Genomic DNA, 24,175 nt, shown 5'->3' with positions numbered 1-24,175 from the left:
ATTTCGTAAAAGTTTGCAAGGTGGCCCGAGGTCCTGTTTGGAGATGGAATGACCCTGTACCATTGAACAAACATGTTGAAGACATCGCAGTGGGATTTAGTCAAGATGGGAATGAAGCACAGGCTCTGGGAAGGAAACAGGCAAATGGTTGCAAACAAATATCTGCCTCTGCCGTTTTGGAACATGTGAGAAGCAAGGTGTTTGTCTGAACAATGTACTGACTATTTGACTTTCAATGTATCAATACCTTGGTGAGGGCAGAGTCTACCTCAGAGTCTTCTCTGGATAGTGCTCTCTCAATGCATTAAACAATTGTTAACCTGTATCTGAGTCTCCTGAGATTGTTTCATAAAATAATCTACCTTCCAACAGTATGAGAATATTTTTTCTGAGAGAGCACGCCACAAAACTGTGACGGCAGAAGATCAGTTTTATGGCAGGTTAAAAAAAAGAAATAAAGTTCATTTTCTATTTGAATAGAGCTAGAGTTACTGGGACAAGTGAAACCAAAGGAAAATAAATGTCTTACTTGGCTTTGTGGTTCAATGCTACAAGGGAATAGGGGTGGATGCTACCCTCACCCCTCACCACACTCCTTCATGCTCGAACTGGTTCTTGACCAGGCTGGGACACACTTTCCACGGTGGTCTTTCAGCAGTACTTGGTGGTCTCTCAGCCCAGTGTGGTGGTCTTTTGGCAGTATGTTGTGGTCTCTCAGCCCATTGTGGTGGTCATTCAGCCCAGTGTGGTGGTCTTTCAGTAGTATGTGGTGGTCTCTCAGCCCGTTTTGCTGGTCTTTCGGCAGTATGTGGTGGTCTCTCAGCCCAGCGTGGTGGTCTTTCGGCAGTATGTGATGGTCTCTCAGCCCGGCGTGGTGGGCTTTCAGTAGTATGTGGTGGTCTCTCAGCCCGTTTTGCTGGTCTTTCGGCAGTATGCGGTGGTCTCTCAGCCCATTGTGGTGGTCTTTCGGCAGTATGTGCTGGTCTTTCGGCAGTAGGTGGTGGTCTCTCAGCCCGGCGTGGTGGTCTTTCGGCAGTATGTGGGGGTCTCTCAGCCCGGCGTGGTGGTCTCTCAGTTCAGCGTGGTGGTCTTTCGGCAGCATGTGGTGGTCTCTCAGCCCAGTGTAGTGATTTTGAGGTGCGTCGTCGAAGTGCAGTCCCACTGGGGGGCTAAGCACTTAAATGTTTGAAATTTCAGCTTTATTTCTTTGTTTTCTACTTCAAACTGAGAAGGTCTGCAATGTATAACTTTTAACGTTATTGTATATTTTATGCTGTACTATAATTACTGCAATGTTTAACTTTGTTCCTCCTTTCTACCTTGTTCTTAAGATTCTGCACCTGGGTACTTGTACCTGAGATAGTGCCTTATGTGGTGACATTCAACACTTTTCACTGTAATTTTGTACTTGAGTACACGTGACAATAAAATCAAACATAAAAAGGCTGGAGGGAGGAGGAGAGAATTGATTTCGCTCCCTAATAGGATCATCTATTCTTTCATCCCTGATAAAGAGCTTATGCTCGAAACGTCGATTCTTCTGCTCCTCGGATGCTGCCTGACTGGCTGTCTTTTTGCACTCTCAACTCATCTATTCTTTCACCTCTCACAGGGCCCTAGATGCTCCGGACAGGTGGGAACTGTACAGGACCTTACAACTGTGTGAGACAGGCTGGAAAAAAAACACAAGATCCCTTTATATCTGCGAGTTTGGAATGTTTAAGTGTACTTGATGTAGTGAAGTAGCACAGAGAATGGGAAGAGCATGGGAAACAGCATGGGAAACGTTATCTTAAGGATTGAATAGAAACAGAATAAATAAATGACGTTGAATTTGTAACACATATGAACAGGCATTCAGCCTAACCAGTCTGTGGTAGCATTTTTTTACAGCCCACTTTGCCCTTCTATTCTTTGCCTCTTACGTATACTTACCTAAGCCTCCCTCTCAAAGTCAACCCTGCTGTCAAAAGGTTGGAAGAGATCACCCTTGAGAAAACTGGAAACCATAAACATTAACAATTAGTAGTCTTTTTCAGTCACACACATGAGAAAACGTTAAAAATAAAAGACTAAATAGAGATGTTTAGCAAAGGCTGATGCCATCACGTAGCAATTTGATTGGGGTATGCCTTGCATTGAACAGGCCATGAGCATGAAGGAACATTTGAGGGGACATAAGCAGAGAGAACAACAAGTGATTTGGAGAACTATTAAGAGTGGGCAGATAGATAATATTTAATATAATATTTTAACAGCCTCGGGGCACCAGCAGGAAATAAGTAAGAGAGCAAACAGGAGGTTAAAGTACCAGACAAAGTTAGTGGTAGGCACAGCTGGGAAAAAGACGAGAAGGTACTTACGGGGGGAAGAGGATAACGATTGTGGAAGGGGACAATCATCTTAAGTGTTGACAATTGCAGTGATTTAGCAATTCAGCAATCCCAGAGGAGAGCAGCACTCTGAGGGACAAGAAGTCAGGAAATGGATGGTGCATTACCGGTTGTGTTCCTCGGATTTCCTGAGGTGTGAGCACTGCTTTTAGCTTGCATTGTTTTCTCAGCAACAAGAAAATGGATCAAGACTTACTGTATACAGCTACAGAGGAGCAGCACAATGATTATGACTCAGTTGTGCCAAGATCAACAGAGCTGATACAAGGAATTGTGCCACATTGTTAATAAACATGTTGTTTTCGTATGGTTGGTGATTTTGTTTCTTGCATTCATCATAAAGAAACATGTCAGGAGCATGAAACGTCAACCCTTTACATTTTGGATATCCAGCATCAGGATCAAGCATTGGAAAAGTTAAATCCAAAGTAACCTTCATATGAGTGTGCTGTTCACCTCCATTCTTTCATCAGTTGGGCAACAGATGCTAGCCCATATCCAATGCATAAATGCAAAAACAAAGTTTTTTTTGTAAGAGGTCGAATGCATCCCCTCCATGCTTTACTAGTTAACAATGTTTGATATTTACCAGTCAGAGGCTGCAAGTTTCATACCAATTTAAGTTAAACTAAGGAGTCATTTTGTGCTGTGAGTATATGAAATGAGTCCAGTTTCCTCGTGAACAGGTGATCTTCGCAGTAATCAATAAGGGGGAAGAGTTTTCAGTCACCACCAGAAGATGGAAAATTACAAGGATCTAGGTGGCATTTGTGGTTTGATGTTGTGCAAATTATAAAGAAAATGGATATGGGGTGGGAATTGGACACTCCTCCAAGCCTGGTCACAATCTTTAACCTAGGGTTGCTGATGCTGGACACATTCCTGGAGGTTTCATTTCATTTCACTGAGTCCAACAGCACCTTGTCCATCCTTGCCTACTAAATGTCCTGGTAAAAGTCATGATTTGTGCGTAGTTCTATCTTCCCAGCCTGTAGGTGTCGCCATACTGAGCGGTCCCCTCGGGTGACGGTGTCCGTGATTTCCCCTCCCCTCCTGGGGGTGTCGCTGTCTCAGGAGGTCCCCACCGGAGACGGTATCTGTAAATTCTCCTCCCCTCCCGAGTGGTGGGAAGTCTCCTCACGTTTATTATCTTTCTGGCCTATGGGAGTCGCTGTTTGAGGAGGGCTCTACATTGTCAGCGTCGTTTTTAGGTAGGGCTCTTAATATGGTTTTTTTCTACGTTTACCTGCCTTCTTGCCAATGTCGCTAGCCTCTTGTGGATCTTCCAGTATCTATGGATTATCCTCCCTTCCCTGAATTTCGTTATTTTGGGAGGGCTTCTCCTGTTGCTGCCGATGTCCATGTGTCTCCATTCTGTGTTTGTGTGTTGCTCAGGGCCTAATCTGTGCATTGACCTCCCAGCCTGTGGGGGACGCTGTGTTGGGAGGATTCTACCTGCGCATTGTCCTCCAATCCTGTTGGTGCCGCTCCATTTGGGAGGATTGTACCGGCGCATTGTCCTTCCAGCCTGTCTGTGTTGCTGTGTTGGGAAGTCTCCACCTGGTCATGGTGCTCCCAGCCTGTAGGTGCCGCTGTATGGGGAGGGCTCCACTGATACATTGCCCTCCCAGCTGTGGGTGCCGCTCTGTTGGGAGGGCTCCACCTATGCATTGTCCTCCCAGCCTGTGGGTGCCGCTGTTTTGGGAGGGCCCCACCTGTGCAATGTCCTCCCAACCTGTCGGTGCCGCTGTGTTAGGAGGACTCCTGAGTGTATCCTGGGGCCTGGGTCTGTGTGAACCTGTGGGCCGGAAGGGGCCTGGATTTGGAGCCTGTTCCGGGTGAGTGTGGAGGATACTCGGGTCGGTCTGTGAGGTAATGGACGGTACCAGCTTGGAAAGGCCGGCTCTGGGCAAGAGGATAAAGGGGAAATTAACCGAGTTATTCACAGGATCCCGGATTAGAGAATAGACCGGATTAACCCCGGACCGGTCTGTGTTCAGATATTAACCCGGATTAACCCCGGACCGGTCTGGGTTCAGATATTAATCCGGATTAACCCCGGACCGGTCTGTGTTCAGATATTAACCCGGATTAACCCTGGACCGGTCTGTGTTCAGATATTAACCCGGATTAACCCTGGACCGGTCTGGGTTCAGATATTAACCCGGATTAACCCTGGACCGGTCTGGGTTCAGATATTAATCCGGATTAACCCTGGACCGGTCTGTGTTCAGATATTAACCCGGATTAACCCTGGACCGGTCTGGGTTCAGATATTAACCCGGATTAACCCCGGACCGGTCTGTGTTCAGATATTAACCCGGATTAACCCTGGACCGGTCTGGGTTCAGATATTAACCCGGATTAACCCTGGACCGGTCTGGGTTCAGATATTAATCCGGATTAACCCTGGACCGGTCTGGGTTCAGATATTAACCCGGATTAACCCTGGACCGGTCTGGGTTCAGATATTAACCCGGATTAACCCTGGTCCGGTCTGGGTTCAGATATTAATCCGGATTAACCCTGGACCGGTCTGTGTTCAGATATTAATCCGGATTAACCCTGGACCAGTCTGGGTTCAGATATTAATCCGGATTAACCCCGGACCGGTCTGGGTTCAGATATTAACCCGGATTAACCCTGGACCGGTCTGGGTTCAGATATTAACCCGGATTAACCCTGGACCGGTCTGTGTTCAGATATTAACCCGGATTAACCCTGGACCGGTCTGGGTCTAGATATTAATCCGGATTAACCCTGGACCGGTCTGTGTTCAGATATTAACCCGGATTAACCCTGGACCGGTCTGGGTTCAGATATTAACCCGGATTAACCCTGGACCGGTCTGGGTCTAGATATTAATCCGGATTAACCCTGGACCGGTCTGTGTTCAGATATTAACCCGGATTAACCCTGGACCGGTCTGGGTCTAGATATTAATCCGGATTAACCCTGGACCGGTCTGGGTCTAGATATTAACCCGGATTAACCCTGGACCGGTCTGGGTTCAGATATTAATCCGGATTAACCCTGGACCGGTCTGTGTTCAGATATTAACCCGGATTAACCCTGGACCGGTCTGGGTTCAGATATTAACCCGGATTAACCCTGGACCGGTCTGTGTTCAGATATTAACCCGGATTAACCCTGGTCCGGTCTGGGTTCAGATATTAATCCGGATTAACCCTGGACCGGTCTGTGTTCAGATATTGACCCGGATTAACCCTGGACCGGTCTGGGTTCAGATATTAACCCGGATTAACCCTGGACCGGTCTGTGTTCAGATATTGACCCGGATTAACCCTGGACCGGTCTGTGTTCAGATATTGACCCGGATTAACCCTGGACCGGTCTGTGTTCAGATATTAACCCGGATTAACCATGGACCGGTCTGGGTTCAGATATTAACCCGGATTAACCATGGACCGGTCTGGGTTCAGATATTAACCCGGATTAACCCTGGACCGGTCTGTGTTCAGATATTAACCCGGATTAACCCTGGACCGGTCTGTGTTCAGATATTAACCCGGATTAACCCTGGACCGGTCTGTGTTCAGATATTAACCCGGATTAACCCTGGACCGGTCTGGGTTCAGATATTAACCCGGATTAACCCTGGACCGGTCTGTGTTCAGATATTAACCCGGATTAACCCTGGACCGGTCTGGGTTCAGATATTAATCCGGATTAACCCTGGACTGGTCTGGGTTCAGATATTAATCCGGATTAGCCCTGGACCGGTCTGGGTTTAGATATTAATCTGGATTACCCATGATCCTGCCTGAGTTCAGATATTAACTGGGATTAAACATAGGATATTCAAAGTACATATATTAATCTGTGTTAAATCTCACATATTAAAATATTTAAAATTGTACCAATTTGGATTCTGTTTTTAAACTAAATTAGACATGAACTGATATTTTTAAACAGTTATAGGAATTGTATTTTCAATGTTGCTTTGTTCCTGTTTGCTTGTTTGTAAACTGTTTGTATTGCACAAGTGAATGCAGAAGTTATGTTTATTTTGATTAAAGCTTATGAGAATAATGTCTATGGAACATCCATTAAATAATACTTACTGAAATGGTTTTATGAATGAACAGATTAATGTCATTGTTGACAAACTTTAATTGAGGTGAAGGTAAGCGATAGACAGATTAGACTACAGTTGTAGCATTGATTTATTTGCACAATGTTTCCCAAACAGCAGACTTAAGATAAAGTAAATAAAAATTGTGGGTCCAGTAGTGTCACCAGCATGGAGAGAGAGAGAGGCAGAGTTTATGAGTTTATGTTTCAGATTACTGACAACTCCGTTCAAACTGAATTAAATAGATTTGAGACAATATTTTTCACTCCGAGTCCCTGTAAACTCTACAAGAGCGCAATTTGGCATGAAGGGTTACAAGTATTCCAAATATTTGTTTTATTTATAGAGAGAGAGAGAGAGAAATAAAAGAAATTTGTAGTCATCCCATTAAGACATTATGTGACCCAGGGACTTGAACTTTGTGACCCAGAGGTAGGGACATTACCATGGTGCCAAGAACAATGTTTTTGTATGTTATTTGCGTGCTCAAAATTTTAAACTAAATCCATTCACTCTGTCTCTCTCCAATGAACAGATTGTATAAAATGCCGACCGCAGGAGTTCCTGCAGCTGATGATTCAGCAGGTTGCCACAGACCAGGTGTGGCTGAGTCTGAAGCTCTCTTCATTTCAGAGGCTCCCCAGACTCTTCAAGATAATGGACTCTTGGCTAGTTATCTGGATGCTCCTGCTGACTGTGACATCTCGGATAGCAGGCCATCCACCTCCACTGCCTTCCAGCCTGCCGACAGAAGGAGCACTCAGAAAAGGGTCCAGATTGATCGGCAGCAGATCCAAGCCGTGGACCAGGGTGCCCAGGCTCTGGAGCTGCAAGGTCTCGGAGTCGATGTCTACGACCAGGACGTATTGGAGCAGGGAGTTCTCCAGCAAGTGGACAGAGCGATTAGTGAAGCCAGTCAAGCTGCCAAAAGAGCAGATGCAGAGAAAGAGTACTGTTCTGTTTTAGATGATCTGAGGTACTGAAGATTTTAAATGATACTGGGCTGAAGCAATTCAATTTAACATTTCTGATCAAGATTGACAATGTTCACTCTCACTGATATGCATAATTCTGATTTTGGTAATCTGTATTGAATTTATAAAATATATATTATAGACTAGGCTAGGCTGTAAATCAATACTTGATATTGCATTGGACATAAATGACAGTGGCGATATCATTTGGAAGGGGGACTGGAATTGAATTTGCTGCTCCCAAGGCGTTATGCTGTAGTATTGCTGCTGACCCCTTCCTACATTTCTAGCACCCAAATACTGGCACATTGCCAGTTCTGCACCTTGTGGCAGGAATCGGGTTCTGATGGATTGGGCCTTGAAGAAGCTGCGAATGCTAACTTCTCAGTGGGAGTTGCTCTGTGATCAGTTACCAATGGAAACCTGGCTTCAAAAGGTTGGGTTTTCCTTTAGAGAGAGAGCGGTGCAGCCTTCAACTGGAGATTTGGGGCTTTCCTGGGAATTGTCTGCCACAGGAAAAAAAAGACAGGAGGGGCAACTCTTTTACAGAGAGTGTGGTATGAGCGTCCAGAGGAAGCGATCAATGCAGGTACAGTTACAGCATTTAAAAGACATTTGGATAAGTACGTGAATAAGAAGAGCTTGGGGGGATATGGGCCTGGAGCAGGCAGGTGGGACTAGTTTAGTTTGGGATTGAGGTTGGCATGGACTGGTTGGAGAAAAGGGTCTGTTTCTGTGCAGTATGACTCTCTGACTGTAAGTGTCCACATTGGTGAGGCTTCCTAGTCCCTCAAGGTAAGAAACCCCCGACACTAAGATTCACAAAGCAACCAGAGCCATATGGTGGGCACAGATATCTCTCCATGCTCATTTAGAATATAAACCGGGAATCTCTGAGGCTTTTAGAGTCAACAATTCCTATCCAACATAGCACCACTATCAATGGTTTTAGAAGCAGATTTTGTCAGAGGGGCGATTGAAACATGTGGTTGAGTGTGTGGTGCTGGAAACGCACAGCCAGTCAGGCAGCGTTCGAGGAGCTGAAGAATCGGCATTCTGGGCATAAGCCCTTCATCAGGAATGAGATTCAAATGTTATACCGAAAACATTGATTCTCCTGCTCCTCGAATGCTGCCTGACCTGCTGTGCTTTTCCAGCACCACACACTTGACTCTGATCTCCAGTATCTGCAGTCCTCCCTCTCTCCCCTTGATATTGAATAAAGGAAGTCATAAGGAGCAGAGTGAGGTTTGGTTCAGTGTTTCAGACTGCAATGAGTTAGGCTGTGTCAGTCAGTTTAACTGCAGTCATGAAACCAATCTGTCCTAGATTTCTGACAACCCCATCATCAGCTCTTCATTAGCTGTGCATCAATCTGCCTGGATTCGTTTGTCACTGCAGTTCTGATGCAAAGTTTTTCTGTTTTGTGAGGCGAGAATTATTCACGTGTTTACCTTTTAATTTAGGTCCACCACCATCTGTCTGAAGCAGACAAGTAAGATCATTGAGCAGTTGACTCCTCATGCTGCTGCAAACAAGGAAGTAAGGAGAAAGCTGGAGTCTGTGAAAAGGCAGAAGGATAACAAGGTGCAGTTCGTCTCTTGTTTATCGTGCCACCCTTCAAGAGTCGTTCCATCCTTTTTTTGAGATGGCAAATTATTGCCATTTATTCCAATTTTTTCACTCGAGAATCACTTTTATTTTTCATTCATGGAGGTGTGTGTGTGCGCGTGTGCGCCTTCATTTTTATTTTTCATTCATGGAGGGGTGAGTGTGTGTGTTTGTCCCTAAAGACAACAGCCTAAATAGAGATCAAACAATGTACCTTGCGTGCACATACAATGTCTAATTGCATGCATGGTGGCATGGTGTCTCAGTGATTAGCACTGCTGCCTCGTAGCGCCAGGGACCTTAATTCGATTCTACCCTCTGGTGACTGCATGGTGTTTGCACATTTCACTCCATGTCTCTGGGTGTTCTGGTTTCCTCCCACAATCTAGAGATGTGTAGGTTAGGGTGGATTGGCCATGCTAAATTGCCCATAGTGTTCATTGATATGCAGGCTAGGTGGGTTAGCTATGGGAAATGCAAGATTACAGGGCTAGGATGGGTCTGGGTGGGATGCTCTTTGGAGGATTGGTATGGACTCGATGGGCCAAATGGCTGCTTCTACACTGTAGGGATTCTATGATCCTTTCTATGCAAACAGTGTAATTATACAGGGCATCCGCAATCAATATATATTCTCTTAGAGGAACATCCTTGTCTTTGGTCAAGTAGTTTGTGAGTATTATTCTCCCTGGTGACTTTGCTTTTGTTTATTCCCTGTTCCTAAGGAAAGACAGTTGAAAAAGATAAGGGCCAAACAGAAACACCTCCAGGCAGTGCTCAGTGGTGCTGACATTCAGAAGCTTGAAGCTGAATACGAATCGTGTGATGAAGGTAAACAAAAGTTTAAGGTGACAGTTTAATATCTGCCTTATATAGATTTTCACCTGTCAGTCTTGCATCACGTCTGCTATATTTTTTCTAAATGGATCAGAGATGGCAAAACCTCATTATGATTCAGATTTATTTTAACCAACAAGGTTGATTGTTTACCTCTGAGTAGTTAATGAGCATCATGCAGTTATAGTGTCCCTAACTCTGAGCCAGAATGTTCAAGTCCCATCTGCTTCAGAGGGTGTGTAATAACATTTTCAAACAGGTTGATTCTAAAACATGCACCAGTATTCTGTGTGGCTGATTGGAATTGTCAAGTACTCTTGAAACACCCACAGTTTTGACATTAGTGAGAATATCATGTTAATGCTGGGGCGATTCAGAGTCTTTTAGTCCCATTTGTCAGCTATCATGTTCACAATGCTTGATAATTTTTGATTTGGAGGAGCTGGTGTTGGACTGGGATGTACAAAGTTAAAAATCACGCAACACCAGGTTGTAGTCGCAACAGGTTTATTTGGAAGCACTGGCTTTCGGAGCGCTGCTCCTTCAACCACCTGATGAAGGAGCAGCATTCCGAAAGCTAGTGCTTCCAAATAAACCTGTTCGACTACAACCTGGTGTTGCGGGATTTTTAACCTCGATTATTTTGGAGTTTTGATTTGTCGCTTTAATTTCCACAGTTTATCTCAAAAACACAAAGTGCATGAAGTGGATATTGAAACACTCCAGTGATTTGCTATCACACTTACTAAATGTAGCAGTACAACAAAGTTAACTTTCTGGTAGCAAACTCAGTGCAGTTATACACAAAAAAAGCACTGGACAGGAATAGGCCATTTGACCTAATTATGGACCTTCATCCCCTCCCCCACTCACCTATTATACTCTGTGCTACTTTCTCCCCACCCCCACCCTCCTCTAGCTTATCTCTCCACGCTTCAGGCTCACTGCCTTTATTCCTGATGAAGGGCGTTTGTCCGAAATGTCAATTTTACTGCTCCTTGGATGCTGCCTGAACTGCTGTGCTTTTCCAGCACCACTAATCCAGAATCTGGTTTCCAGCATCTGCAGTCATTGTTTTTACCCATTTGACCTAATTAGCCTGTGTTGATGTTTCACTTGAGTCTACACCCATTCCATTGGCTTACTCTTTCAGAAAATCTTCCTCTTGCCTTTACACTTATTTATTTGTTAAAGGTTCTTTTTTGAAAGCGTCTAAGCCACTTGCTTCACCACTTGCTATGGTAACAAGTTCCTTACTGAAACTACTCTGAGTAAAGAAATTTCCTCTTATTCCCCTGTTAGATTTATTAGTCAATATTGCATATTTATAGTCCCTTGTTTTGGATTCTGCTACAAATAGAAGCAGCCCACCTCTCTCCTATCCAGTGTCCATTATTTTCCAAGTCTTCTATTTTCTGAAGAGAAAAGAAAACCCTGTTTGATTTTTCCTTATCATTGTGATCTGGTACCATTCCTCATAAGGGTTTTCAATGTCATTTGTTTAGTATGGAAACCAGAATGGTACACTGTATGCTAGAGTAGCCTGACCAGGAAACTGTACAAGAATGACATTACTTCATAACCTTTCAAGTGTTTTCCTCTTCAGGTAAAACCTGTGCTTTACTAGTATTTTTAAATGTTTCACTGAGCTGTGATCCTGCTTTTACTGATTTGTTCACCTGAAACTCCCTTTGCTATACCACTCCATTCTGATTATGTGGAGGTTACGCTTCTGCCTTTGCCACCAATGTGCACACCTCCCACTTATTGGTATTAAAATTTATTTGCTACTTACCTGCGCAATTTAGTAATTGTTTCAAAAATCCTGTGTTATTCTTCCTCGGTATTAACTTTATCCCTGTTTGGCGAATTTTGATGTTGAGTTACTTATTTGTGGCTGCCAATTATGTATAACAGAGATGCCAGCACTGACCTTATAGAATGCTGCTTGTTGCTTTCTTTTCTTCAATCAAAATCATCACTCATTTCCCCCTGCTCTCTGCTTTCCTGTCTTTAGCCAACTTACTATCCATTCAGTTATTTGTTCTGCGTGTCCTGGTGCCCTAATCTTTGACATCAACCTATCGTCTGGTATCTTATCAAAAGCCTTTGTAAATTCAAGAACATGACATCTCTCTCTCTGTCCCAACTATATTAATATTCATTTTAAGTTCATCCTCTAGTGTCATGTTTCTTTCTTTATCATCATATTACAATTTGATTTACAGTCGGATTGAGTGATCAGTTCATTATTGCATTTGTTGCAAATAATTTTAAGTAGAATAACACAAGTTTAAGAGTGAATGTTGCAGTATGACCGAGGGTCCTATTCCTAGCTGGTGCTAAGCTTTCCAGACCCCTGCCTACTGTTTCTCTTTATGAGGGCCCTGGCCTGGCACTCATCCCCCAAGATTTTGGTCCACCTACTACCCTTTCTATGATTTTCAATTTGTGTAAAATGCTATCAAACTTTCATTGCTTATAAACTAATGTATTTGCCAGGTATATTCTGATTTTCAGTCCTAATGACCTAAACAAGTCCTAATGACCTAAAAACGTTCCCAGTCTCTTATCCACAAACTTGGGTAACCTAGACAGGAATGGATAGCCAACAGATATTCAATGAAGCCAAGTGGCTTTAGAAAAATAAACAAGACGGCCTAACTATGTTGTCCTGTCTTTTGTATCTATCTGTAGTATTTAAAGAGTTCAATATTGCCATTTCTGAAAAATAAGTTGAGGAATAAATCATATTGGTTTTCCAAAGCAACAGTTGTTGAACATAACATTGAGCCTTTCATTTAACCCAGGAGTTGCAAGATAGGGTAAGTAGCCAAAATTTAATTTTGAATTAAACATTGCACTGAAATGAGACAATTCCTGTCTGAATTTTTCATTACTTGCTCTTTTCCTAGAGATGAATTCTAATCTCGAAACTGCCTTCTTTTACGCTGTGATAGCCTGTCATTTCCATTCTGGCTTTCTCAGTGCATTATTTTGTTCTGTGGTGTATTGATTCTCATTTTCATATCTTGGGTTTTATATAAGACTAAAATTTGGCAATCCGTTGTCCCTCAGGGATCGGTCCATGTGTTCATTTTTTTTCCCCACAAAACTGCATTAGGTGGCTTTATATTGGTATGAAGGAATTAAACTAGACAGAATTGAGTACTAGACTACTCATCTTAGATACACCTCAGATACATTTCACCTGCTGACCTTTACGTATCCAATAGATCGAGTAGAGGGGTCTTTGCTGGTATCTTGTTGCAGTGTGTAGCCACTATCTCAGCCAGAAACTCCAGATTTGAGTCTCATTCCAGGACTTGATAGCCACAGAAGGTGTTTTTCACAACTTGGCCAAGTAGATGAATAATCAATATGCAAATCTTGACAAACAAGAAAAGTAGGTGTGTCTACTGATCAGCTGTAACCTGCAGAAGGCAACTACAAACCTCTGCATTTCATTGACAAACAGAATCATAGACCAACACCTGGACGTCCACGGTCGCTGATACCCTCTTAGGCTATGGTGCCTGAAGAGAGAGTGAGATCGAGGAGTCTTTAGTTAACACTGAGGATATAATTCTATTCAAAGCACAAAAAGTGCTCAATTTCCTCCAATATGAAGTGCAGGCTAGGACGTTTGTGTTCCATATATGAATGTTAATAGATGAAATGCCAACAAAAAGTTGCAAATTTGTAAACAGTTGAAACTATCCTTAGTGCACATTACTTGGGACCACAGTGGCAATATTATTTTGAATGCTATAAAATAACATTCTTGTGAGCACTACACAAGGAAATATTTCTTTCAAAGGAAGGTAAATTCTTGTTACATTTGATGATATTCTGTGAATGTCCTTGTCAGAACCAGGTCCTTCGTCGTTAGGAAGTATGTTAATGCCGGCACAGGAAACCGAATGGGAGCATCTCATCCGCACCGGACAGATGACACCCTTTGGCACGAAAATACCTCAGAAAGAAACAAAAAAGGAGCCTCGCAAGATCATGTTGAATGATGCATCAGACTTTGAGAAGTATCTGGCCGATCAGGCAAAGATGGCTGCGATTCGGAGGAAGTCCTTCACAAAAAGAGCCAAGAGGAGAAAAACAGCAGCTTCTGTGCAGGCCGAAACTGAGGCATCAGGTGGCAAAACTCAAAATCCAGAAGGTGGCCCCAAGAAAAATAGCACTGTGTCAAGAACAGACCGCAAACTGAAAAAGCATTTGCGGAAACTGCAGCGCAAGACCCTCGAGATTAAATTTAAAGCTGGAGCTCCAACCAAGAAGAACTCCCTGCAAGAGTTGGTGGGAGGGCGAGAAGACAGAGGCTCAGACAGTGAAGCGTCGCTCAATGTTCCTGATGAGGAGTTACTTTATCCAGATGAATTTGGTAACAGCGATGATGAAGTGTCCGATAATGGCACATTTAAGAGAGCACCAAAGAAAAGGCAAAAGCAGAGTCACTCGGAGGAAGCTTTCTCACCAAGCTCAGGTGAAGATGAATCGAGACGCAGAATAAAAGCACACAAGGATGATGGAAATGAAGAGCTGTACAGGAAAAGATTGAGGTAAGCAAATTTGCATTTATTACTAAAGGGTCTCTGTCAACGTATATATTTCATAATTAAGTATTGAATTGTTCATTCTTCTGTCAACCATGGTTGGTCACACTCTCATCTCTGAGTTGCAAGGTTTAGTGTTCAAGACTCTCATCGGGCCTTCAGCACAAATATTAAAGCTGACTGTCCAAATCAGAGGGAGTGCTGCACTTTGAGATCCAATGTTTAACCAAGCCCCATCTATCTGAATGGATGTAAAAATTCACTGTAAAAATACTGGTGCACTAGCCAATCCCTCAGTCAACATCTCAAAAACACATTTTCTGGCCATTATCACATTGCTATTTGGGAGGAGCTGTCACGTTTTCTACATTACAACAGTGGCTGCACTTTTCTTTTTGGGAAAAAAAGAAGTACCTCATTGTTTATGAAGTGCTTTGGGCAGCCAGTGTTTGTGAAAAACGCTTTTTATTAGCTGAAAGATTGAATGAATGTGAGTATATTAAAGAAACAAATTTTGGAGAAGTAATGTCAATCTGAAGGGGGGACCCTCCTCCCAATACCAAATACAGATTAAAGGTATAGTACCTTTTAGTATTTCTGCTTTTGTTTTGGTAAATTTAACATTTTCAATCATTTACCACCTCATTTTGTAAAAGACTTTTACTGTCACTGCCCGATTTGCTGTTAACAAGCATGCTGAAAAATGTGAGGCCTTTTTACTTATTAGCTTGACCATCACTAGGTTCCCTGAAGAAGGTGGTGTGAAGACACTGTTGCTATCTTGAGTTGTTGTTTTCCTAGCCTCTGACCTGCTTATGTCACCGAAGTACTTATTCTGCTGTCTGGTCTAGTTTGTAGTCTGTAACTGCCAGGTTTTTGGTAATTGAGGATTCAGAGATGGTAATGCCATCGAAGTGATGGATCTCCTGATTGAGATGGTCATTGCCTGTTACAAATGTTACTTTGAGATGAAGATCTATGACACATCTCCAGTTTTCTGCAGCCAAAATAACTAGAACCCACTCAACTGATGATATAACTTGACCTAAATGGTCATCACAATTATTTTTAAAAATTTTTTCAAATTCCATTTTTTCAGAATTGTAGGGTGGGCTATCAGCCAGAATGGAATCAGTTTGCAGATGTTACATGATTGCTGCCCTGATTGATTTGAGTTGGTTATTTTTCCTGACATTTGCAAAGCCCCAAACATTATGTGCTAGCTATGAATCTATTCACAACATGTGACATTTCTCCTCACATGTTTGGTAGCTTCAATTTTTAACCCTAGAATAAAGACATTTTCTCCAGCATCCACCATATTTTTGCCTCTTTAAATCTCAATAGGAATTTTTATTCTATTATAAAAGTACATTTGCTCTCTTTCTGAGTTGTTAGTGTTATAGTGAATGCATTCCAGCTTTCTTGTTATCACTCTAACCAAATATTTAGTGTCTTACTAGTAATCTGAGATGGAGTTTAGGTTTCTAGTTGACTCTGGTATCTAGAGTGTTTTGTTGAGCAAGGTTCCTAGGCGAGTCCCAAGCAGCACAAGATAAATTTATGAGGACAGCCTAGAAAAACGCAGGTTTACAGTTGCTAAGAAAAAAATGAGTGAAGTGATTTTATGAAGCTATGTAAGATAATTTAGAAATTGAAGTGTGATAAATTTATATGTCACTTTAACCTATTAGAGCAGGACATGCGATACATATTGGAACAAATGAAAGATAAATTTAGGACTGCAATAAATAATTAACACATAGTATGACTTTCTGCCACTGGGCTTTCCCACGGCCTGGATTGCTTGTAAGTTATTTCTAAATTAACTTTATTTTTATTTTAAATCCAAAGATGGATTGGCTGTGCTAAATTGCCCGTAGTGTCCAGGTGTATGTAGGTTAGGCGGATTAGCCATGGGAAATGCAGGGTTACAGGGATAGGATAGGGGGGTAGGTCTGGGTGAGATGTTATTTGGAGGGTCACTATGGAAACAATGGGCTGAATGGTCTGTATCCACACTGTAAGAATTCTATGATTCTGACTTGCTTGGACATGTTACAATGCATCTCCAGGGTAGGTGGTATTTGAAACCAGATTTTCTGGCACAGAGGTAGAGGCACTGCCACTGACCAATTGGAGCACATTGTAAACTAGTTCGTAGTTTCAACTGCTTTGTTCCTGAGAAATCTCATAAAATTTTAAAAATTGACTTGAGAGGGTTAGCTCATACCATTCTTTCATATTTGACTTTTCTTTTGACCAGTGTTTAATGTTGTCAAACTAGACAGGCATACTGCTTTACAGTACAGGCCGAGGAATTGGGAAATGTGAAACGAGCACTGCAGCCAAACTTGGTTGTAATGTGTAAATACATTGTAGTACATTTGTAGTGGCAGTTTCCTGAGAACTAGAGGGCATAGGTTTAGGGTGAGAGGGGAAAGATATAAAAGAGACCTACGGGGCAACTTTTTCACAGAGGGTGGTATGTGTATGGAATGAGCTGCCAGAGGAAGTGGTGGAGGCTGGTACAGTTGCAACATTTAAGAGGCATCTGGATGGGTATATGAATAGGAAGGGTTTGGAGGGATATGGGCCAGGTTCTGCCAGGTGGGACTACATTGGGTTGGGATATCTGGTCAGCATGGACAAGTTGGACCGAAGGATCTGTTCCCATGCTGTACATCTCTATGACTCTATTACAGCTGTAAACACAGGAACCTCAGTTGAGAGAAGTGTGACAAACAAAAATTGCAACAGAATCAGACAGTTTATGAACAGGTGGTGCAGTCTAACATGGGAGCTTCTTAAATGTAGTAGAAATGTAGATTTACATATTTTTTAAAAGCTCAGTTAAAAGTACAACTGGTTTGTAACAGGCACTGGAATCATGAGCAGATACGCAAAGCTTATGGCGAGGTTGGAAGACCACAAGCAATTGCCTTAGACTTCTGTCTGAAGGTTTTTGTAAGCAAATGACTACTTTGATGGAAACACTTTAACCATTCAACATTTTGCACTGTTGTCTCACAGCGGCAGGGACGCAGGTCCAATTCCAGCCTCGGGCGACTGTCTGTGTGGAGTTTGCACATTCTCCCCATTTCTGCATGGGTTTCCTCCAGCTGCTCCACTTTCCTCCCATAATCCAGAGATGTGCAGGTTGGATGGATTGGTCATGCTAATTTGCCCATAGTGTTCAGAGATGTCAAGGGTAGGTGCATAAGTAAGGGGTAAATCTAGAGCAGTAAGGTAGGGGAATGGATCTGAGTGGGTAACTCTTCGGAGGGTCGGTGTGGACTTGATAGGCCAAATGGCCTTTTTCTACACTGTAGGGTTGCTATGATTTCTGCAATTTTGCAAAAATGTATGACATTTAGTCTCCCTGAAATATGAAGTGACATATTGAAATAAAGTCAGCAAAAGGAACTGCTGTGAAGGGAAAGGCAAGCCCATCAATGCCATGATGCACAAAGATCTGTGGCTTTTACAGCTCAGTCTATAGGAAAAACCAAACTGTAAATACTGTTATTCCGCATAAAATGTGTTATTTTAACTGTCACTTTCCTTTGTTTTTCGTGTGATCTAATTAAGGCACTGTTTATCTTTTGTTAAAGCCACACAAAAGGCAAATAATGTAATAGGTTGGAAGCAGCTTTCAGTTTTAACTTTTCAATTCATTTTGAAAGTTTACTTTTGTTAATGCAGCAATCGCATTTAACTCCTTTTAATTCAGAGCGGTTCTTTTCACTGAAACCATTCAAAGTCATTTAGTAGCTTGAGTTAAATGCTTTGAATAAAACAACACAGTGATATAATTTTGCTGAATTTCAACTAGAATTGACAATTTGAGTGAAGCAACTTGAAATTAAGAGGATTATGAATTTTATAACTTTTTGATTCTATACATTTTTTTCTTTTGCTGCAGAGTGCATCTTAGTTATCATCTATGAGGCAGATTTCAAATTTGAAGTTAGTTTCAAAATAAAACTTTAAATAACAACATTGGTATCCATTTTAAACAAAGGTGGATGTATTCAGTCGCAGTGGAAAAAAATTTGAAGGATAATATAAATTAACTCAAGATTGTGAATTAGTGTACAAAAGAAATTGCTTTCAAACTTCTTTGTTTGGGAGATCATCTAAATTTCACTCATTCCAAAAGGCAGTGTCAACTACTTGTGGAAAGCAACCAAATAAAAGCAGAGTACTGGATGTGCTGGAGATCTGAAAACGTAACTGAGTTCTGGAGAAACTCAGCAGGTTGGACAGCATTCATGGAATCCAAAACAAAATTCACATTTTGAGTCAAACATGACTTTTAATGACTCTTCTTTGGTTCCAAAGATAAGCCATAGGGTCATAGTGAACTTAAAGCATTAATTTTGATTCTGTCTCAACAGATGCTGCTAGACCTGCTGAGTTTCTCCAGCCCTTGGTTTCTATTTCAAAAGAAAGCGGTGCCGTTGTCATAATTTGAAGCAACAAACTGAAATTATGTGACTGTGCTCACTAAGGTAGAAATCTCACAACTCCTAAGATGCTGGCCATTAGTTTGTAACCCTCTGTCCTAAAGTCCTGTCATGTGATTTCAAGTTTCTAGTAATTGTTAGAAAGTTTATGAATGGTAATGTAAGTACAACATGTAACATTTGCATTTCTGATGGCCATTTAAATTTCTTCCCATGTTAGCCAACTCTATAGGTTAGCAGTAACAGGACAGTTTTCAGGGAAACAGTCAAATCTGGCTGATAGCTATGACTTGGAGATGTCGGTGTTGGACTGGGGTGTACAAAGTTAAAAATCACACAACACCAGGTTATAGTCCAACAGGTTTAATTGGAAGCACACTAGCTTTTGGAGCGATGCTCCTTCATCAGGTGATAGTGGAGGGCTCAATCGTAACAGAATTTATAGCAAAAATTTGCTGTGTGATGTAACTGAAATTATACATTGAAAAATTGATTGTCTGTTAAGCCTTTCATCTGTTAGAATACAGTGATAGTTTCCCTTCTTTCATGTGTAAATCACATTTTTGTTAAAGTTGCATTCTCTGGTTCGCTGTTAACATGGTGATAGCTAGACAATATGTTGAAGGTGTTAGCCCCCTGTGTTCTCTGTCTATGCCATGATGTTTAGATTGATTCTAATCTAAAAAGTGAGATAACAGAGTTTTACATAAATTCATGCAGTTGTTGAGCTCAGAGTTCTACATGAATGTATGCAGTTTTTGAGCAAAGTGCAATGTAACTCTGCAAGTACAAATTCACCCCACAAAATATATGTGTGCATGTGGGTCTGTCTGGGATGGGACTTGAGTGTGAGAAAGTGTGTGTGTGTAGTGAGTGCAGAGTGTCGTAAGTCTGTGAGGGGGTGCATGTGTGAGTGTGTGTGGGTGTCTGTGTGCGCGTCTGTGTGTACCTGTGTCCATGTGTATGTGAGAGTGTGTGTGTGTGTAGGAGTATCTGTGTGTGTGTGTAGTGCAATGGTGGTCACCTGTAATGTGACGTGAACCCAAGTTCCCGGTTGAGGCCCTCCCTATGGGTACTGAACGTAGCTATCCGCCTCTGCTCAGCTTTCCTCTGCTGCCTGTCCCGAAGTCCACCTTGGAGGATGGTCACCCGAAGATCCGAGGCTGAATATCCTGGACCACTGACGTGTTTCCCAACTGGGAGGGAACCCTCCTGTCTGTTGATTGTTGTGCGGTGCCCATTCATCCATTGTCATAGCTGTTGCTCGGTTTCCCCAATGTACCATGCCTCCGGGCATCCTTGCCTGCAACGTATAAGATAAACAATGTTGGCTGAGTCACATGAGTACCTGCCATGTACAAGGTGGGAGGTGTTCCCACGCATAATAGTGGTATCTGTGTCCACGATGTGACACGTCTTGTAGCTGATAGCTTGAGACTGCAGATTGGAAGAGGAATTGAATATTATGCAGCAGTGGCCTCTAGTGGCAGAGTACGCACAGTGCGTCCAGTCATCCTGTGTGTGATGTACTTTAGTTACAAATAAATTCTAGCTCATTCCAGTAATTATCATAATTATCCTTATTGTGAAAAATTAATCTGCAACACACTATCATTTATATTTTTGTGCATTTTTGACCTTTATATTTGAACTGTATTGCTAACTTGATCCTGCTAAACTTCACCTTTTAATCTTTTGTCTTTTCTACCACATTGTTAACATTGGAGAAACTTTGCCGATTGAGTGTTAATTAAGTTTCTGTTTCTCTTCCCTGAACCCTACAAATCTATACCATCACCATATCTCTGTTTTTGCAATTAGACATCAATCAGCACTGAAACAGCTGCAACTGAATGAACTTAAGGATGTACCACCAAAAATATAAAACATTTTTAAGTAATAGCTTTACTATGGATCATGATGTGTAGTGAATTAAAAGTGCAATGAAATTATTTAGCAATGTATTTCCTTTCCATTTTCATGATTTATGAATTTTAGGAATACTCTTGATTTTGGGCATTGACATCCACTTGATGGATTTTATTGTCCGTGGGCGGCACGGTGGCACAGTGGTTAGCACTGCTGCCTCACAGCGCCAGAGACTAGGGTTCAATTCCCAACTCAGGCAACTCTCTGTGTGGAGTTTGCAATTTCTCCCCATGTCTGGATTTCCTCCGGGTGCTCCGGTTTCCTCCCACAGTCCAACAATGTGCAGGTTAGGTGAATTGGCCAAGTTAAATTGCCCGTAGTGTTAGGTGAAGGGATAAATGTAGGGGAATGGGTCTGGGTGGGTTGCGCTTTGGCGGGTCGGTGTGGACTTGTTGGGACAAAGGGCCTGTTTCCACACTGTAAGTAATCTAATCTAAAAAAAAGGGCCATAAATGTCATATGAAGAGAACTGATTGAAATTCCAAAATCACAATTATTGTTCTTGCTTAGCTAATGATTCATCTGAAACAAAATATGAGGTCCCCCATTAATATACCCAAGGTGTTAAGCATTTGTATACCAGTGTACTTGTGTATACTGTGTAGTATTGTGTAGCATTAAATAATATTCCATTCAATATGTGTCCTTATTACAATATTCTTATTTATGAGTCTGAACTTTCAGGTTAGGCAGAATTGATTCAATAAAAAGCAAATGATTAATAAGTTCTAAGAGAATTTGATCAGTGTTCAAGAATCCTGTGCTTCCTTAAGCATGTTGGAATGCAGAGAAATGCTGGATATTTGTCAGAGGAAACTAACTAACTGCACCCTTTGTGCTCCCAATGAAATAAGCTTTACTTAAGTACTATGTCAGGTATGAGTTTGGGTCTTTCAAGCTTCACTTTTCCCAAATGACTAATTTAATTCACATTCTCAGCATTCTGATTTTATATTGTAATGTATGTTCCTTACATTTGAAGTTTTTTTTTAATCTCTCAAACTAATTACATACCAAGTGTTTGTGAAAGCTTAAAATGAGTGAGGGTGCATACTTGTCAAAATGGCCAAACTGGGAGTTGGACGAGGGAAACTATCTGAAACTCTCTGTGCACACCTTTAATTTCTCACTCCAGTGTACAATTAGCTTTATCAATCTTAATTTTGCTAGATGATGTCTGTGCCAATAAAAGCATGTCTTATGACAGTTAAGACACATCAATTAAATCCACTCAGTTATGCCATAAAAGTAAGATGGCGCGCCAATTGCATTGAATATCTTAATCTACTGAATTAGAGAAGTCAGCTGAGAATGCTGTGTTGTTTTAAATGGATGAGAAATTGCTTAAACACGCTAGCAATATTAAAAACACAGTATGGAGCCAGCAAATATAACACTTAAGAATCAAATTCCAGTTCTTATTATCCTTTTATAGTGGAGCAGTTTCTGCTTATGAATGTTAGGATATTATACTCTAAAAGAAACAGAAAATGCAAATGAAACTGCCTTCACTGCTCTGAAATCTGCCCTTATTGGTCTTCCAGGACTTTAAATCTTGTGTAAGAACAATACAAGCTCTTTGCTTCTGCATTACAATCAGTAACAAAGTACTGTAGAATGCAATTATGCAAATCTGAGTGGCAAATTTATTTCCCAGCATTTTTGTTCAGCTTCTGCAGCTCACAGCCTTTTTTCAGAAAAGGGTAATTCTGAGTGAGACTGAGAATGGTTTCAGTGCAGAAAACGAGTAGCTTATTGCCAGCGTTGCTTCTCGTTCCCAGAATAGCAAGTCCGAAATGCTCAGGATACAACAGGACATTAAGAACTGTAGCTCAACAAACCCATCCAGATTTTGATAGGCTTTCTCAGAGTATCCTTAACTGCCATGCACTTCAGCGTCTAATAGTCTCTCAGACATGATGGGATTGCTACATTCTAATTGTTTACAGGATGTGAACCATTGTGGCATGGCTGGCAGTTATTGCTCATCCCCAATTACCCTGGAATGTCTTATAGTGCAGCAATAAAATCCTTGCCCCTGAACTTCACGCTCAATTCCCACTCTGGCACTTGGTGGCCATGGAAGGTATGTTTATAATGTGTGTTTGCAAGGTTGAGTATCAAGTTGTAAATACTTTCAACACATGGTAGTGGCAGTTTGTAAGACTAGAACGTGCATGTGAAAGTGAATGTTGCCACAGTAAAGCTTGTAGGAGAGGAAGCATGGAGCCCAGTCAGGACAGTTGACTGGATGGCCCACATGGGTCAGATTTATCACAGGATTCAATCTTTAGTTAAGCTGGCTTGGATTTAGGTCTTGTCAGCATATTGAGCCTTTGGTGCTCGTGATGTCCTCATGTATCAGTTACAGTTGTCTTTATAGATTGTTGTAATTGTAGGTTTTGAAGTTGTTATCGAAGGAGCCTTGGTGATTTTCTGCAGTTTATCTTGTAGTTGGTACACACTGCTGTTGCTATGCGTTGGTGGTGTAGAACTGTATGTTTGTGGATAAGTGGTCAATCAAGCAAGTTGCTTTGTCCTACATGGTGTCAAGTTTCTTCAGTGCTGTTGGAGCTGTCCTCATCCAAACAAGTGATAACTACTCCATCACACCCCTGACTTGTAGATGGTGGACAAGCTTTAAGGAGTCAGGGGATAAGTTACTTGCTGCAGGATTACTACCCTCTGACCTGTGTTGTATCCGGAGTTTTTATATGATTAGTTCTGTTCAGTTTCTGGTCATTGGTAGCTCCCAGAAGGTTGATGATGGGGGATTCAGTGATGTTAACACCATTGGGTGCCAAGGCACAGTGGTTAGTTTCTCTCAGATTGAGTTGGCCATTGCCTGGCACTTCTGTGCCATAAATGTTACTTACCATTTGTCAGCTCCAACCTCAATCTTGCGTTGCTGTATTTAAAAATGGACTAGGAGTTGCAAATAGTGCCAAACATGTGCAATTAACAACAATCATGCCCACTTTTGGCCTTATAATGGGGTGAAGATCATTGATGAAGCAGCTGAAAAAAGTTAGACTTACAACACTGCTCTGAGGAACACCTACAGAGACATTAGTATTGATAGATTAATTAAAAAGTAAGCAAAAAGTTCGCAAGTGGAATATAAAGTGAGAAAATGCAATGCTGTCCATTTTGAAAGGGAGAACAAAAAAACAGTATTATTGAAATGGCGAATAACTGCAGAAAGCTGCAACACAAAGTGGGTGGCACGGTGGCACAGTGGTTAGCATTGCTGCCTCACAGCACCAGAGACCTGGGTTCAATTTCCACCTCAGGCAAC

General features: G+C 41.9%; 1 protein-coding gene across 2 annotated transcripts in view; it reads left to right on the top strand.

Moving 5' to 3' along the window:
- Nucleotides 1-4,172: 4,172 nt before the first annotated feature.
- The window catches only part of ercc6 (excision repair cross-complementation group 6), a 56,952-nt gene continuing 36,949 nt past the window's right edge, over nt 4,173-24,175 (top strand). Inside the window, exons 1-5 of one of the 2 annotated variants that reach the window (XM_060854271.1) lie at nt 4,173-4,231; nt 7,025-7,465; nt 8,930-9,050; nt 9,800-9,905; nt 13,783-14,485. In XM_060854271.1, the coding sequence (XP_060710254.1) occupies nt 7,035-7,465; nt 8,930-9,050; nt 9,800-9,905; nt 13,783-14,485 (1,361 nt within the window). In that variant the 5' untranslated portion in view covers nt 4,173-4,231; nt 7,025-7,034. The other variant, XM_060854272.1, reaches the window with a different exon arrangement.

This window comes from Hemiscyllium ocellatum, chromosome 43, assembly GCF_020745735.1.
Source record: "Hemiscyllium ocellatum isolate sHemOce1 chromosome 43, sHemOce1.pat.X.cur, whole genome shotgun sequence".
NCBI lineage: Eukaryota > Metazoa > Chordata > Chondrichthyes > Orectolobiformes > Hemiscylliidae > Hemiscyllium > Hemiscyllium ocellatum.
Note: the sequence above shows the minus strand (reverse complement) of the source record. Positions and strands in the feature narration are given on the sequence as shown.